General features: G+C 44.7%; 1 protein-coding gene across 4 annotated transcripts in view; it reads left to right on the top strand.

The window, feature by feature from the left end:
• Chka (choline kinase alpha) overlaps positions 1–17,419 on the top strand; it is a 46,149-nt gene that overhangs the window by 2,105 nt on the left and 26,625 nt on the right. For all 4 annotated transcript variants that reach the window (XR_006146988.1, XM_042675851.1, XM_042675850.1 and 1 more), the window contains exon 2: positions 15,803–15,914. Coding sequence is in view for 3 of the 4 variants with exons in the window: in XM_042675851.1 (XP_042531785.1) it covers positions 15,803–15,914 (112 nt within the window). In the remaining variant the exon portion in view is untranslated. The remainder of the gene's footprint in view (positions 1–15,802; positions 15,915–17,419) is intronic.

Raw genomic sequence — 17,419 nt, 5'->3', positions numbered from 1 at the left:
AAAAACATTGGGAACATCTTGTTTCTTTTCTCCAGGACTTAGTACTTAAAAGACTAGCTTTTTTTTTTTCTTTAATCCTTGCTCTGGGCCTTGAACTCCCAGTTTGCTTGCTGTCCCTGACCTTTCTTTGCTCAAGGCTTCCACTCTACCACTTGAGCCACAGCCCACTTCCAGCTTTTTGAGTCTCATGGACTTTCTTGCCTGGTCTTGCTTTGAACCAAGATCTTTAGATCTCAGCCTGCTGAGTAGTTAGGATTACAAGCTGTAGCCATCAGCACTCATTTTGGATTGGAGTATCTCTTAGAATAATGTAGCATGGTGACACTGTTTCTCAGTCCTGTGTTCTGGATGAATAGACTGTGGTCACAGAATGGCTGGTGTATGGAGAAAAATGTGAGTCTGGACATGGGAAGTCAGGGATGCCTAGCAAGGAGGTTGAGGCTTTTATAACCCTAAGTGTCAGTCTCTCTGAAGTGCTTTATCCAACCAACCACACCACCTCAGCCCAGGTGCTTTTAGTTCAGTCAGTCCCGAACTTGACCCTTTGGCTCTTCTTTGCCCTAGAAGGTGCTTCTGCTTTCTCTGAGTGATTAACAGCCTGGCCTAAACTCCTGTATCATTTCTGATTGTGCTTTCCCCCAGAAATCCTGCTTTTCCCTGTAAGGTAGAGTCCTGGTCTGCTCTTCTTGCTTGGACACTGTAACTAGGGGCCGGGGGAAGGTGGGGAGGGGAAGGTGACCTTGGTGCTTTCAGTGATCCCCTTTAGTCTGTATGTATCCTGTTATCAGGTAATACCCAAATATCAAGTTACTCCTGTAGCTAGTGAGTAAAATCCAGACTTGTTTGTAAGGTCTAAACTTGGGCTCCAGCCTACCTTTTTAGAAGGGTTCCTTTTGTTGTTATTGTTTTAAAATCCCTTCCCCCAAGACCAAGTGACTGGAGCTGTGTTTTCTGAATTTGCTTTGTGTTTTCAGTTACCAGCCTTTCTACGCTCCTCTGCTTGGCAGCCAGTCCTCTGTCACCTTTCAGAATTCCTCCTTCAGGGCCTACTCTGAAAAAGTGAGAATGAATTTTTTTCCTGTCTTCAGTCCTACAGTTCCGCCTAGCTGTAGGCTTGTCTACTGTAGAAGTAGTCATTTTGGCCTCCTAGCATTGTAATAAACAAGGAGGGCTTGCTATCAGACTCACTGTTTGTTGCTATGAAGATACAGGGGAAAAATAAAAATTGTCTGAACATGAAAAATGTTATTCGTGAACAGTTAGAAAATTTGTCTGTGCCCACACTTTACAACTTAGCCCTAATTTCTCTCCTGATTGTTTTTGGTTTTTACTTTTTCTTCAGGGCTGGGAATTGAACCCAAGATCTCACATGTGCTCGGCAAGTGCCCTACCACTGTATTACACTACAGCCTCCTCCCCATCTGTCACATCCAGGGTTTGTGATCTTCCTTAGTGGTTATTGATAAAAATCACAATCAGTTGTGAAATGAATGAAAGGATGTTTGAGAACAGTTAAAAAGTTTTACAAACATCTGTTTCATAACACCCCAAGGACAGACCCTCCCCTTCACCCCCAGACAGACAAAAGAAAATCCTCCTGCAAAATGATACCCTGGGATCTGCCTTCCCATAGGATAATTTACATATCAAAAGATGGGATCTTGGTCAAGAACTCAGATATTTTTCTAAAATTAAGCCATAAATATTAGGTGTAGGGAGTGCCTTGTTAAGACAGACACATAAAACTTTTGGGAAAATTACACCAAAATTACCTCCTTGATTTTTTTTTTTTCTCCTCCTCTTTCTCCTCCTCCTCCTCCTTTTTTTTTGTTGGCTGAGGGGCTTGAACTCAGGCTGGGGTGCTGTCCCTGAGCTCTTTTTACTCAAGGTGTGTACTCTTCCACTTTGAGCCATAGCCCCACTTCCAGTTTTCTGGTAGTTAATTAGAGATGAGTCTCATGGATTATAGGCCTGGGCTTTTCATTTTAAGTATACAGTTATGCAAATTCTTTTGCATAAAGAATAATTTTTAATTTTATTTTTCAAGATGAAGTTTAAGCTATATTCTTTTACTGTTTATTGTAAAAATTTTGCTTCCTTGTCTGGTCACTGGTGGTTCATGCCTATAATCCTAGCTATTCAGGAGCTGAGATCTGAGGATAACAATTTGAAGCCAGGCTCGGCAGGAAAGTCTGTTAGACTTTGATTTCCAATTAACTACCAAGAAGCCGGAAGCAAAGCTGTGACTCAAGTGGTAGAGAGCCCACCTTGAACAAAAAAGCTCAAGGACAGTGTCCAGGCCTGGTACACACAAAAAAAACTTCCTTGGATGGCTAGGTTCCTTTTAGAAAATGGTACTGGAGATTGAACTTGGGGATTGATGGTTACTAAGCAAATGCTTTACTACTGAGCCATATCTCTTGCTTCCTTTTCAATTTTCTTTCCTTTTTTCTCTCCCTCCTTCTGTAAGAGTCTCTACCACTGGATCCCATTTTTTATGTTATCACCATACCCATGGTGTTCTAGATTTTGACTTAGGTTACAGTCTAGAAGTTTTGTAGTTCTGCATTTTGACATTTAAGTTTGTTGTAATCTATTTTAAGTTATTTTTTGTGAAGGTATACAGTCTTTCTCTTAACTTTTTTTTTGGTGGGGGGATATGGATATTCCAAGATTGATTTTGAAAAGACTCTTAAGCTCTGTTGTTCCTAAGTCAAAAATGTTTTATTTTTAGGCTCTTTGTGTTTTGTTTTATTGATTTATTTGTCCATTCTTTTGCCAATGCCACACTGTATTGATTAGCTTTATTTCAAGTCTTTAAGTTGGGAATGTTATTTTGTATCTTTTTGCCTCTAAATAAAAATTTTAGAATGGGTTTGTTGATGTTTGCAAAATAACTTACTGGAATTTTCTTTCTATTTTTTTTCTTTTTTTGCTTTCAGTATAATGTTCAACCCAGAACATAATTGCAAACACTGGGCTGTGCAAAAGAGGAAGCCGTGCTTGAATACAAATGGGAGCTTAACTCAGGGCCTGGACGCTGTCCCTGAGCTTTTGTGGTCAAGGCTGGTACTTTGCCACCTTAGCTACAGCTCCACTTCTGGCTTTTTCCTGGTTAATTGGAGATAGAAGTCTCATAGACTTTCCTGCCTGATCTGGCTTTGAACTGTAACCCTCATATCTCAGCCTCTTGGGCAGTTAGGATTATAGATGTGAGCCATTGGTGCCTGGAGAGACATGATTATTTTAAATAAACACTTACCAGGCACCTGGAATCTAGCTATGCTTAGCAGTTCTGCCTTGTCCAGGGAGCCACAGTGACAAGACTCCCCTCCAGAAATCTACACAAGGTACCAGGGGTTAAACATGATCACAAGCTCCTTTTCTAAAGCCTTCCAAGCCTTCCATAGACATGTTCTAGCTAGAATATGATTGGATGAGTGGATTTTTCAAAGACCAATAGTTAGATGTTCTATGTGATTTTCTTCCCTCCCTTCTTGCCTCCCCCCCTTTCTCTTTCTGTCTCCCTCCTTCTTTCTTCTCTTCCCTCCCTTCTCCCCCCTCTTTCCTTCTTTTTCTCTTTTTTTCTCTTCCTTTCTTCCTCTTTCTCTCTTCCTTCCTTTCTTCCTCTCTCTCTCTCTCCCTCCTTTTTTTTTTTTTTTGCTGTCCTAGTGCCACTTTGTACTGAAGGCTAGTGCTCTACCACTTGAGCCACAGAACCACTTCCAGCTTTTTCTTTTTCTTTTCTTTTTTTTGGGGGGGAGGGGGTCCAGTCGTGGGGCCTGAACTCTGGGCCTGGGCGCTGTGCCTCAGCTCTTCAGCTCAAGGCTAGCGCTCTACCACTTGAGTCACAGCGCCACTTCCGGCTTTTTTCTTTTTGCTTATGTGGTACTGAGGAATCGAACCCAGGGCCTCATGCATGCAAGGCAAGCACTCTACCACTGAGCCACCTTCCCAGCCCCTCTTGAGTAATTTTTATCTCATGGATTTTTCTGGCTGGCTTTGAATCACGATCCTCAGATCTCAGTCTTCTGAGTAGCTAGGATAACAGGTGTGAGTCACCAGTGCCGTGGCTCCTACGTAGTTTTCTTAGTCCCCTCTCTTTTTATTTACTTCTTCCGTATCTTACCAGAATTGCATAGTTTAGTTTTGTGTGGGTCTTGAATTCAGGGCCTGGGCACTGTCCCTGAGCTTTTGTGCTCCTGTTCTTAGTACTCTACCCCTTGAACTGCAACTCCACTTCCAGCTTTTTGGTGATTAACTGGAGATGAGAACTCATGGTCTTTCTTGCCCAGGCTGGCTTTCAACCATGGTTCTTAGATCTCAGCCTTCTAGTAGCTAGGATTACAGAGGTGAGCCACTGTGCTCAGCTTAAATTGCATTATTTTTCTCACATAGCTCTTGTACGTGTTTGTATTTGATTTAAGCTCATAATTTATTTTTAATATAAATTTATTATTAAGATATTTACAGAGGGCTTACCATTTCACAATTGAGGTAATGTGTACATTTCTCTTTTGGATAGTGTTATTCCTTCCTCCTTCTTTTCCTAGTTCCCCCCACCTGTTTGTACTTTATTTTTAATTTTCAATTTTCAATTTTTTTTTTTTTTTGCCAGTCATGGGGCTTGAACTCTGGGCCTGAGCGATGTCCTTCAGCTCTTCAGCTCAGGGCGAGCACTCTACCACTTGAGCTACAGCACCACTTCCAGTTGTCTGGTGGTTTATTGGAGATAAGAGTTTCATGGCCTTTCCTGCCTGGGCTTGCTTTGAACCACGATCCTCAGATCTCAGCCTCCTTAGTAGCTAGGATTACAGGTGTGAGCCACCGGTGCCCGGCTGCTATTAGTTATTAGTTCCGGAGGATTATTTGGTCAGTTCTTTCAGATTTTCTACATAAATGCTTATGTCGTCTTGTGAACAAAGATAATTTTCTTTCTTTCTTCTCACCTTTCTATCTCATTTCCTTTTCTTATTAGTTAGGACTTCCAGAAGTGTTGTCAAGGAGTGGTGAGAAGCAGGCCCTTCCCTGGTTCCTGTTCTTGGTGCAAAGCTTGCTACCATTAAGTACTATGTTGGCTGGGGTTTTTTAGATGTTCTTTTATCAGGTTTGAAGAAGCTGTCCTCATCATCTTAAAACTCATGACTAATTTGATTTTGTCATGCTTTTCCTCTGTCATTGGTAATATTAATCCAAATTGAGAAAGTACAGAAGTAAAAGCAGAGTTTATTTGGGGGGGATGTCTTAGAATTTTCTAGCTGGGCGCTGGTAGCTCATGCCTATCACCCTAGTGACTCAGGAGGTTGACATCTCATGATCATGGTTTGAAACCAGCCTGGCCAGAAAAGTCCCCTTGAGACTCTTATCTCCAACTATACAAAAACAGAAATGGAGCTGTGGCTCAAAGTGGTAAAGCACTAGCCTTGAGTAGAAGAGCTCAGGACAGTGCCCAGACCCTGAGTTCAAGCCCTAGAACCACTGAAAAAAGAGAAAGGAATTTTCTATTTAACATTCTGAGATGTAGTGACACCTGCTTGCTATCCTGAGTGGGAGGCTGAGGTGGTAGGATTACGGCTTGGGCTACATAGGGAGACCCAGTTTCAGAAACTAAAATCTTGAGAAATTAAACTTGGGAGACATGGGTTTAGACAGCTATGAATTAATGTATGTATGTTTGTTTTTTGCCAGCCTTGGGGCTTGAACTCAGAGCCTGGGCACTGTCCTTGAGCTTCTTTGTTTTTGCTCAAGACTAGCACTCTACCACTTGAGCCACAGGGCCACTTCTGGCTTTTTCTGTGTATGTGGTACTGGGAATTGAACCCAGGGCTTCATGCGTGCTAGGCAAGCACTCCACCATTGAGTCACATTCCCAGCCATGAATCAGTTGTTCTGAGGAAGGCAGGGAAAGCAGGAAAGGGCCCATGATATTTGATTAAGATGAGAATGTACAACAGAATTGAGATTAACCATTCAGTAAGTCTTGTAACCTCTTGGTGTGCATCTCAGGCCTCTGAACACAGTATAATTAGCTCTTTACATTGGGGATAGCTGCCTTGGGGTTCGAAGGGCAGCAGTGACCAGAATTTATATCCAGATAGCAACTGGACTCTTGCAAGTACCCTGCTTCTGAAATGGCCCTGACTCTGGAAAAATTTTCCACTCTTGCTTTCATTGTAATTTTTCTTTTGTTTTTATAGTATGATGGTGTTGGTGTGGTAGATTTCATGAGCTAGTGTCTCTAACCTGAACTTCATCAGTGCTTTTATTTTAAGGGTGATGTCAGTAAGGTAATGAATACATTTCTTGTTGAACATTGTAACCCCCTCCCTTGTTTTCTCCCACTTCCCCTCCCTCTGATTCCCCTCCTCCCAAGTCTTAAAGTGCATTTCCAGCTTTGCTTCTTGTGAGTATGACTGTTGCATTGGTTCACCCTTTGTCCTTTGTCTCTCCATTTTGTTATTCTCCTTCCCTTCCCCAGATCAACATATACAAGACCAAAATGAAAAAACAGTGACAACAGGATTAAAAAAAAAAAAACCTGTAGAAAAACGAAAAAACTTCACACAGAACATAAAAAACAAAAACAGCTGGGTGCTGATGGCTCATGCCTGTAATCCTAGCTACTCAGGAGGCTGAGATCTAAGGACCAAGGTTCAGAACCAGCCTGGGCAGGAAAGTCTGTAAGACTCTTAGCTCCAATGAATCACCAGAAAACCGAAAGTGACATGTGGCCCAAGTGGTAGAGCGCTAGTCTTGAGCTGAAGAGCTGAGGGACAGTGCCCAGGCCCAGAGTTTAAGTCCCATGACCAACAAAAAACAAACAAAAAAAGCCTCTTGTTTCCCTTATCAGTGCTTCTTAGCTTTGTTGTTTTGTGCTTTTTCTTTGTCTCTTTTGTGTGTGTGTGTGTGTGTGTGTGTGTGTGTGTGTGTGTGTGTGTGTGTTAGTACAGGAGCTTGAACTTAGTGTCTCATGCTTTTGCTTGGCTTTTTTTTTTCCTTCTCAAAGCTAGTGCTGTACCACTTAGCCATGTCTCCACTTCCACCTTCTTGCTGGTTAATTAGAGATCAGAGTCTTGCAGATTGGTCTTCATAGTTAGCCTCTGGACTGAGTGTAAGGTCTGCCCCAGGAAGGAGAACAGATTCCTTCTGAGACTGTCTCCACTCAGAACCTGCGTTGGCTAGACAGCTGGCACACCTGGAGGCCTATGGAGCAGCTAGGATTTCAGGACTGCTGTGGGTTTTTATCGTCCACTTGAGTGGGGAATCCCCCGCCCCAGGTGTCCTGTGCGCCGCAGCCCCTCATGCGGCACTCGCCTCCATCCCCAGGAGTCCTCATTGCCTCAGAGGACAGCATTCCCTTCCCTCTGAATTCAAGCCTTCCCCCTTCTCCCACCTGCCCACACCTGCCCTCATCTGGTCATGCCTCCCTTTACCTGGCCACAGCTTCTCCCCACCCCTACCCTAGATAAGGCATGGCCTCTTTCTCAGCCAAGAGGAGTACCAACTTGGCTTGGGGCCAGCCTGCAGTTTGGGACCCCAGACTGGACTTGTCCACAGTGAAGCCCCCCCCACCCCCCCCCAGCGGTTTGTCATTTGTGCTTCAGCTGTTTGCTAGTTTGGATGAGTGGCTCCTTCTCAGCTTCATATGCAACAGAATGGAAACCAGGAGTTTGTTCTGTTGTTTTTTTTTTTTTTGTCAGTTACTACCCTCAACTCTTCAGCTCAAGGCTTAGCACTCTAACACTTGAGCCACAGAACCACTTCTGGCTTTTTTCTGCTTCTGTGGTGCTGAGGAATCGAACCCAGGCCTCATGCATGCAAGGCAAGCACTCTACCACTGAGCCACCTTCCCAGCCCAAACCAAGAGTTTTAAAATTTTGATTTGTATGTGTGTACTCGTGCTTGAACTCAAAGTCTTGTATTCTTGTTTGGCTTTTTCCTCTTAAGGTTGGCTTTCTGTCTGTTGAGCCATAGCTCTACTTCAGACTTTTTGCTGGTGAATTAGAGATAAAAGCCTCACAGGGATTTTCTGCCTGGTCTGGTAGATCTCAGCTCTTCCTTTTTTTGAGTCATGGGGCTTGAACTCTAGGCCTGGGCACTGTCCCTCAGCTCTTCAGCTCAAGGCGAGTGCTCTACCACTTGAGCCACAGTGCCACATAACTTTTTCTGCTTATGTTGTGCTGAGGAATCGAACCCAGGGCCTCATGCATGCAAGGCAAGTACTCTACCACTGAGCCACCTTCCCAGCCCCAGATCTCAGCTCTTGAGTAGTTAAGATTACACGTGTGAGCCACCAACAACCAGCTAGTTTTTAATTAAAAATTTTTTTTTTTTTTTTTTTTTTTGCCAAGGATGGGTGGTTGTAGAGATTAAACTTGGAATCTCATTCCTGCTAAGCACGGTAAGCATGTGCCCTTGTGACTGAGCTACATCCCCACCTGCATGGCATTCAGGACTACTGATGATAAGACCGTGCAGTCAGGTGTTGGCTTTCCTCTGTATCATTGCTTTCAGCCTCCTTTGGCTTGTCCATTCTCCACAGATTTCCTATTCCCTGGTTTCCACTCGTGTGGCTGTCCGCCAGCCTGGCCTCCCTCCAGGATTACACCATTCGCTAGTTGTCCCAGGACCGTCTTTATCTTTAGCTTTCTTTCCACTTTGAGATTGTGAAATCTGCCATAATAGATTTATACTTTATGCTAAGTACTCCTTTGTTGAGCATTACAGTAGCCCTAGGGCAGATGAAAAAAAAAATTAAAATGTAAGGACTAGAGGGTGCTCCGTGTGAAAAAGAGCACATTCTTGGGGGCCCTGGGAGGTCTGAGAACTGTGGGAGTAGAAGGGCCGTGCTAGTAGGAAGTGAAGGAAGAACTGCTGAGCCAGCACTAAGGACGATGCTTGCTTCAGGGTAGTATTTCAGGAGCCAGTTCTGGGGCGGACTTGGGGAGACTGACCTGTAATGGAGCAGCCTGGGGAATCCCCATTTGCGCATGTGGAAGGAGGGAAGAGTGGGAATATGAGGACCAGGCTTTGGAGAAGAGGGAAGCTTTGAGCCTGGGTGAATGGTTGGTTGAAGTAAATGAGTCAGACAGAAAATACGGTCTCGAGTTGAGGGAGGGAATGTTTGAGGTGGAAGTCAAACTAGAGATTAGACTTGTTTTGTTTGAAGAAGGGGAAAATAAAAAGTACAGAGAGTTATTAAAAATCAGAGGAGTGGCATCTGGGAGCCGGTGGCTCATGCTTACAACCCTTGCTACTCAGGAGGTGGGACTGAGATTTGTCCAGGACAAGACTATCCTCCATCTCCAATTAACCACCCAGAAAGGTAGAAGTGGAGTTTTGGCTCAAGTGGTAGAGTGCTAGCCTTGAGCAAAAATCTCAGGGATGGTGCCCAGGTCCTGAGTTCAAGCTCTAGGACCAGCACCAAAACAACAGTCAGAGGACTGCTTTGCCTCAGTCCCAGCACTTGCTCCTGTATGACTGGACACATTTTCTTGTCGTGATGTGGCAGTGGCAGTCTAGCTTCCCGAGTGCAGAGAGCAAAGAACGCTCAAGTCAGCAATGCCAAGGCCAGGGAGGGCCCGGGCCCGGGCCTGAGCCTCACTCTCCTCCCTGTCCTCCCAGTGACGAACGCTTGCTCCGCCATTGTCTCATGGTAAAGCACCTGAGAGGCCCAGAGTAAGATGGCCACAGCCACCGTCACGGGCTGTACCTCCAGGCCTGTGCCTGGAGCTGCCTCAGCTCTGTGCTCAGCGCTCCCAGCTTCCGCCTAGGCTGCTGGTCCTGGTTGCCACCTGTATGTTCCCCCGGCCTCTGCTCTTTCCCTGGCCTTCACTGTCACCCCGGCCCCCACTGTTCCCCTACCTCTCCCATGTCTTGAAAATGAGTTCATTTTTGAGTTTTCCTTGTGCTTTAAGTCCAGAAACTGTTCCGATACTATGCGGGCTTCTGTGTTCACGTAGCCAGTTCTGTGGCTAAGCTTTGCTTTTTGGCCCACGCTGGTTTTGATGACATAGCTGACTTAGGTTTGACTTTTTTGTGTACATGGAGGATAGCCTATGGGGACTTTTCAGACCCACCACACTGAAGACCAAATTCCGTGGCCACGGTGGTGTGGGAGCGTGTGGCTGGGAGCCGTGGGAGCGGGTGGCTGGGCTGGAGGCTTGTGCAGCTGCCTTCCATTGATGTACCTGAACTGGGCCTGAAAAGTGGTGTGGGGAGAGTGATGGGGAAGGGCTATGCAGAAAATCCTGGAAAGAACCCTGCATGTCACCTCCTATGTGACTAGAAAAGATGCAGACTACAGCTGGAGTCATAGAAAGTTTTCTACATTCTTTTTTTTTTTTTTTTGGTCAGTCGTGGGGCTTGAACTCTGGACCTGGGCGCTGTCCCTCAGCTCTTCAGCTCAAGGCCAGTGCTCTACCACTTGAGCCACAGCACCACTTCCCGGCTTTTTCTGCTTATGTGGTGCTGAGGAATTGAACCTAGGCCCCCGTGCATGCAAGGCAAGCACTCTTACCACTGAGCCACCTTCCCAGCCCCTACATTCTTTTACAAGTAAATATAAAATAAGAAAAAGCAAGATGGTTGAAATAATTAGAAACATTTTTCAGTGGGCTTCCTCTCTCTCCTCCTCTTCTGTCCCTTTTTTCTTTTTTGGTGGAACTGAGTATTGAATTCACCTGAGTCATTCCCCAAGTGTGCTTTTGGAGTCAGTTCAAATTTGAGTTTCTCGATGCGGCTTCTTCCTTCCCTCCTTCCTTCCCTCCCCTCTCCCATTCCTCCCTTCCTCCCTCCTTCCTCCCTTCCCCTCCTCCATCCCTTCCTCCCCATTCTCCCCTCTCTCTTCCTTTATTAGAGACAGCCTGAGAGGGTCTGTCAGCATCCTGACTGGAGAGTCTCACATAGACTGTGGGGGTTTTAAGGGGATGAAGAGAGGGGAGGAGTGAGGCTGTTGGGGAAAGCCTGAGCTGCTACTTTTGGTATGTCTGGGAGTCAGATGTAGGAGACTGAAACTTTGGTCCCATTGTGCCTAGGGCAGTGAGGCCTGGCAGCAAAAGCTTCCTTGTCTCCACCTCCCCTCCTTCTCCCTCTCTCCCTCCTTCTCTCTCTTCCCCCCTCCCCCTCTCCCTTCCCCTCTCTGTCTCTCTCCTTTGCAGTACTTGGGTTCAGGGCCTTCTGCTTGCTGTGTTGGCACCCTACTGCTGCACCAGGCCTCCAGCCCTTTTGTACGCTAGTTATTTATTTAATAATTTTTCTTTTAATGGAGCTGTGATTGAAACTGTTGCTGGTCTTCAACATACAGGCTAAAGCAGTCCTTCTGCCCCAGGGTCCTATGCAGCCAGGGCTACAAGCAGTCACTAGCATGAGAAACATAAAGCATATTGTCGGGAAACAGTTACTCCATTTTTTTTTTCCTATTGGTAGTACTAGAGCTAGAACTCAGGTTCTTGTGCTTCCTAAGCAGATGCTGTATACCCTGAGCCAGGCCCCCAGCTTTTTGCTTTGGTAATGTTTTGAAGAAGGACTTGCTTTTCCCTAAGAATGGCCTCAGACAACAATCTTATGTGCATCTCCCATGGATCTCGGAGTATAGCGTGTGCCATTGTATCTGGTGTAGTTGATGAGATGAGTTCTCAGTACTTTGTCCTCTGGGCTGGCTTTCAAACCATGATCCTTCCCACTTTTGTTTCTTGAGTTGTTTGCTGTGCACTGGTTGTTTTTGAGATAGTCTGGATTCCATCCTGGGCCTGGGCCTGGACCTGGACCTGGACCTGGACCTGGACCTGGACCGCAGTCTTCCTATATTTTACTTTCTGGAATAGCTTAGGATAAGCTCTGACAGCTTTTTGTATCAAAATGTTATCAGTACCCCCCCCCCCCCAAAAAAAAAGGAGCTCTCTGTATACTTGTTATTCCACTGGGTCAGAAGTTATGGTGCCTGCCCACAGAATCTGGAGGCAGTGGTAGAATTCCTGCCAGTAGCACTCCCTGTCCTTTTCAGTTAGTTTCACTGTCGTGGTGGCTCAGTGTGTCAAATGTGAAATGTGCATCATTCTCACTTTTATTTGATTTTTAAAAATTCATTTATTTTTTTGTCAGTCATGGGTATTGAACTTGGGGCCTGAGCTTTTATGTGCAAGGTTAGCACTCTACTGCTTTGAGCATTTCTGGTTTTCTGATGGTTACTTGGAGATTAGAGTCTCATGCGTAACTGTCAGAGCTGGCTTTGAACTGTGATCCTCAAATCTCAGCCTCCTGAGTAGCTAGAATTACAGGCATGAGCCACTAGCGCCTAGTTGATTTTTTTTTTTTTTTTGGTTGGTCATGGGGTTTGAATTCTGGGCCTGGGTGCTGTTCCTCAGCTCTTCAGCTCAAGGCTAGCACTCTACCACTTGAGCCATAGCACCACTTCTGGTTTTCTGTTGGTTTATTGGAGATAAAGAGTTTCACAGATTTTCCTGCCCGAACTGCCTTTGAACCGTGATCCTCAGATCTCAGCCTCCTGAGTAGCTAGGATTACAGGCCTGAACCATCGGTGCCGGGCTTGATTTTTTTTTTTTTTTTTTTTACTTTGCTACTTTGAGTATATTTATGTCTCCTATATTTACTTATATTTACTGTAACAGTTTATATTTACTGTGACACTGTTGTACGACATCATAGGAGGTTTGTACCTGGCTGAGGTTTTCTTTCTTTCTTTGACAGACTGTATGTTCATCTGGCATACAGTTGGAATTTCACTGCCAGAGCCTACTCACCAACCTTTCTTGTTTCTAAGTCATATTATTGGGCTCCATTGATCCAGTGGCTTTTTCCTATGGAAGTTATTTTTTGCCAGTAGCCTTGCTTCATTCATTTTCACTGTCACTCAGCACTAATGACAGCAATCACCAAAGCCTTTAATAAAAGAGACTGTATGTAATGTAGTGAATGTGGCATTTCCCTGTTGTAAGCTTGTTCCTGGCTGAGCTAGCTTTCCTTCCCTCTGTTTAAATATGGGGACAAACTCTGAATCAAGTCACACAGTTTAGAACAGTAGTTCATCTGTTTGTGCTGGTGTTTATGTGAGTAACCCTTTGCCAGTACGTGCCAGGAAAAAAAAATGAGGTCTTTGAACCCTGATGCAGTGCTGGTCCTATTGCTTGGTGATGAGAAGAGGATCCTGTGTTGGCTGTGGGGGAGGGTGAGGCGGAGGGGAGGGGAGGGTAGAGGGAAGGGGTGGATGGGGTGGGGGGGGATTGAGGGGTGCTGCCTCAGGTTAGCAGAGTGTAGGGCTGCTTTGCTTCCTTGTCTCCCTGCTTCTTTAAGAACAGGAACCTTGGGTTCTCTCTTCTTTCTGACCTTTTAAACTGGGGTGACAACTCACTTGCCTTCTGAGAAAATGGGTCCTTACACTTGCTGCCATTCCTAGACACTTAGGATTATTTTAAAGTAAGCTAATGAAAAACTTAGAAGCAGTCAAGGTGTGGGGGTGGGGGTGGGGGTGAGGGGTGGGTAATACTGGGATTTGAACACAGGGTTTCTCACTTGCTAGACTTGGGGGCCATGCTTTTAGCTCTGGCTTATTTTTTTTTTTTTTCTCTCTTACTTAGATTTGAAGTAGGGCCTCATTTTTCCTTCGGCCAGCCTAGATTGAGATCCTTCTATATTTATGCTTCCCATGATACCTGACATGACAGATTTTTCTGTTGAGATAAAGTCTCATGAACTTTTTTGTCCAGGTTACCTGGAACCATGAGATCCTACTGATGTCAGCCTCCGATGACAGGTATGAGCTGGCACCCAGCTCGAGGATTTTAGTAGAAAAGATGAAAATCAAGATGAGCCTGGTTGATGTCTGTAATCTTAGCACTCTGGAAACAGTCAGGAAGACTGGAATACAAGGCCAGTGTGGGCTATGTAGCAGGCTGGTTTTTTTTTTTTTTAATTGTTTTTATTTTTATTTATTTATTGCCAGTCCTGGGGCTTGAACTCAAGGCCTGGGCACTGTCCTTGAGCTTCTTTTGCTCAGGGCTAGCACTTTACCACTTGAGCCACAGCATCACTTTTGGCTTTTTCCATTTATGTGGTACTGAGGAATTGAACCCAGGCCATGCTAGGGAAGCACTAAGTCACATTCCCCAGCAAGCAGACTGTTTTGGGTGGTGGTGGTGGTGGTGGTGGTGGTGGTGGTGGTGGTGGTGGTGGTGGTGGTGTGTGTGTCTGTGTCTGTGTCTGTCGGTCATGGGGCTTGAACTCTGGGCTTGGACGCTGTCCCTGCCCTCCTCAGCTCAAGGTGAGCACTCTGTTGCTTGAGCCACAGCACCACTTCTGGTTTTCTAGTGGTTTATTGGGGATAAGAGTCTCATGGACTTTCCTGCCTGGGCTGGCTTTGAACCATGATCCTCAGATCTCAGCCTCCTGTAATCCTAGCTACTTAGGGGGCTGAGATCTGAGGATTGTGGTTTGAAGCTTCCCCAGATAGGAAATTAACCACCAAAAAGCGGAAAGTAGAGCTGTGGGTCCAGCAGTAGAGTGCTGTCTTGAGCACACAAGCTCAAGGACAGTGCCCAAGCCCTGAGTTCAAGTCCTGGGACTGGCACACACACAGAAAAAGTAAAAAATGTTTTGACTCTCACTGGCTTTAGAAGTAGATCTTAGAGGGGTTGGGAAGGTAGCTTAGTGGTAGAGCGCTCGCCTTGTATGCCTGAGGCCCTGGGTTCGATTCCTCAGTACCACATAAGCAAAAAGAAAAAAGCCAGAAGTGGTGCTGAGGCTCAAGTGGTAGAGCGCTAGCCTTGAGCTGAAGAGCTGAAGGACAGCGCCCAGGCCCAGAGTTCATGTACCATGACTGGACCCAAAAAAAAAGAAGAAAAAAAAGAAGTAGATCTTAGAAACACATATCAAATTGAAAGTCCTGAAGGATTTCAACCTCGTGACTAGGTAAAATAAATTGAGCCCATGGATTCCAAGAATATGAGCTTGAAGGGATGCTTCTGGAATGTTCCTGTTGCTAGAGCTAATGAGCTGCTCCTGGTCCTTGGCATTCCCTATGTACAGACAGGCTTTTTTTTTTTTTTAAATTAGTCATGGTGCTTGAATTTGGCCTGGGTGCTGTCCCTGAGCTCTTTGCTCAAGGCTAGCTCTCTACCACTTTGAGCCACAATGCCACTTCTGGTTTTCTGGTGGATAATTGGAAATAAGAGTCTCACAGAAGCCACCGGGCACCAGTGGCTCACACCTGTAATCCTAGCTACTCAGGAGGCTGAGATCTGAGGATCAAGGTTCTAAGCCAGCTTGGGCAGGAAAGTCTGTGAGACTCTTATCTCCAATAAAACCACTAGAAAACTGGAAGTGGTGCTGTGGCTCAAGCGGTAGAGCACTCTCCTTGAGCTGAAGAGCGCAGGCACAGCGCCCAAGCCCAGAGTGCAAGCCCCATGACTGACCCCCCCCCCCCCAAAAAAAAAAAAAAGTCTCACGGACTTTCCTGCCTGGCCTGGCTTTATACTATACTGAGATCCTCAGATCTCAGCCTCTTAAGTAGCTAGGATTACAGGCATGAGCCACCAGCACCCAGCTCACACAGGCTTTTTAAAACTTTGAACTCTCCGCAACTATACTATAGAAAACACTGGGAATTTCTGTTTTAGTGTGACTCGTGGAATGAATCTGAAGGCTCTGGAGTTCTTCATTCAGGTTTTCATGTGTCTCGAGAGAATATCTACATTCTTGGGTAACCTTGACTTCTTGTCTATGTTTATCCAGAAAGACTAACTTAGTTATTCATAGACGCCGCTTACTGTCCTCTGATCTCTTACAGAGGTGGCCTCAGTAACATGCTGTTCCAGTGTTCCTTACCTGACACCATAGCCAGCGTGGGTGATGAACCCCGGACAGTGCTCCTTCGGCTGTATGGAGCCATCCTAAAGATGGTGAGCGAAGTGGCCTGTGGGGGTGGGGGCAAGGAAGTTGTAAGTGTTGTACTACAGAGACTTTCATGTGTTGTGCGGTTTATTGTTTACTGGGTTAGTTCTTGTTTTTACTGAATACTTATTAGTAAACTACTTTTAATTTTCTCAGTTTCATATCTAGAGAAGTTACAATGTTTATTCAACTGTAATAATGTTTGATGATTCTTGGATTTTCAACACTGACCTTTTCAACTCAGGTTTAATTGTAGAAATCTAAAGTGGAAAAGATATTGTTTTATAGTATAATCAAAAAGATTTTGTTCCATAAATGTGTAATTATTTTTATCAAACAAAAATAAATAAATAGAGAATAGTTTTAGTTAACCAAGTAAAACCTTCATACAACTGAACTTATTAACTATTTGTTTGAGATTTTCTTAAAACCTTGGATTTTTTTTTAGATTAGAGCTTTGTATATGTTAGATTTATTACTTGTTTCTAAGTTTTTATATTAGAACTTTGTGTATGTTAGATTTATTACTTGTTTCTAAGTTTTTATATTATCTAGTCAAATTTAATTTTAAATTTAAGACACGGTATTCATTGAATTGTCTTATTCAGTGATAGGATATTCCAAATGTCTGTGGGTTTTTTGTTGTTATTCTTATTTGTGTGTTTGTTTTTGTTTTTTTGAGACAGAGCATTCCTAAGGCCTCAAACTCCAGTTCAACTGAGCCTCTTGAGTGCTGGACGTATAGTTGTCCGCCACTACCACTCCTTTGTGTGATTTTTTTTTTTTTTTCTGCCACTGATTACATATTGAAATGTTACCTTGACATCTTTCCATGGTAGGATTTCATCTTTGAAGGGCACTTTAAAAAAAAAAATAAAGGGGCTGGGAAGGTGGCTCAGTCGTAGAGCGCTTGTCTTGCATGCCTGAGGCCCTGGGTTCGATTCCCAGCACCACATAAGCAAAAAGAAAAAAGCCGGAAGTGGCGCTGTGGCTCAAGTGGTAGAGCGCTAGCCTTGAGCTGAAGAGCTGAGGGACAGCGCCCAGGCCCAGAGTTCAGGCCCCACGACCGGACCCAAAAAATAAATAAAAATAAAAATAAAAAAAAAAGTAGAATAGGATAGTTTTCTGGCTACATTAAAAATCAATCTGTTTCAGCTTCATCTTAAGAAGCAGGTCATGTCCATGTCTGTGATACTTGCTGATATGTTTAGGTTGACGATCCACGTTAATTCATTCTAAAATCATCATTAAGTGCCAATGAACCCTCTCTCGGAGTAATTGTTCCTTGACTGAGTTAAGCTGTCAAAGTGGCAGGAAGATACAAAGATGAGGTAGTGTGATTATAGGTGCCTGGCTGCTGCACATGGGCATGTGTTGCACTACTCCACACCTCTCAGGGTATCAGGCCATCTGTAATTCAGTCCTCGAGTTGGCCCCAGGGCCCCAGGGATACCAACTGTGGTGTGGAACAAAGTGCCTTCTGAAATAATTGATGCCTTTTGGCGCTTTCAGT

The sequence above is a fragment of the Dipodomys spectabilis genome, unplaced genomic scaffold (genome assembly GCF_019054845.1).
Source record: "Dipodomys spectabilis isolate Male_0828 unplaced genomic scaffold, ASM1905484v1 ptg000030l, whole genome shotgun sequence".
In the NCBI taxonomy this organism is placed as follows: Eukaryota; Metazoa; Chordata; class Mammalia; order Rodentia; family Heteromyidae; genus Dipodomys; species Dipodomys spectabilis.
Note: the sequence above shows the minus strand (reverse complement) of the source record. Positions and strands in the feature narration are given on the sequence as shown.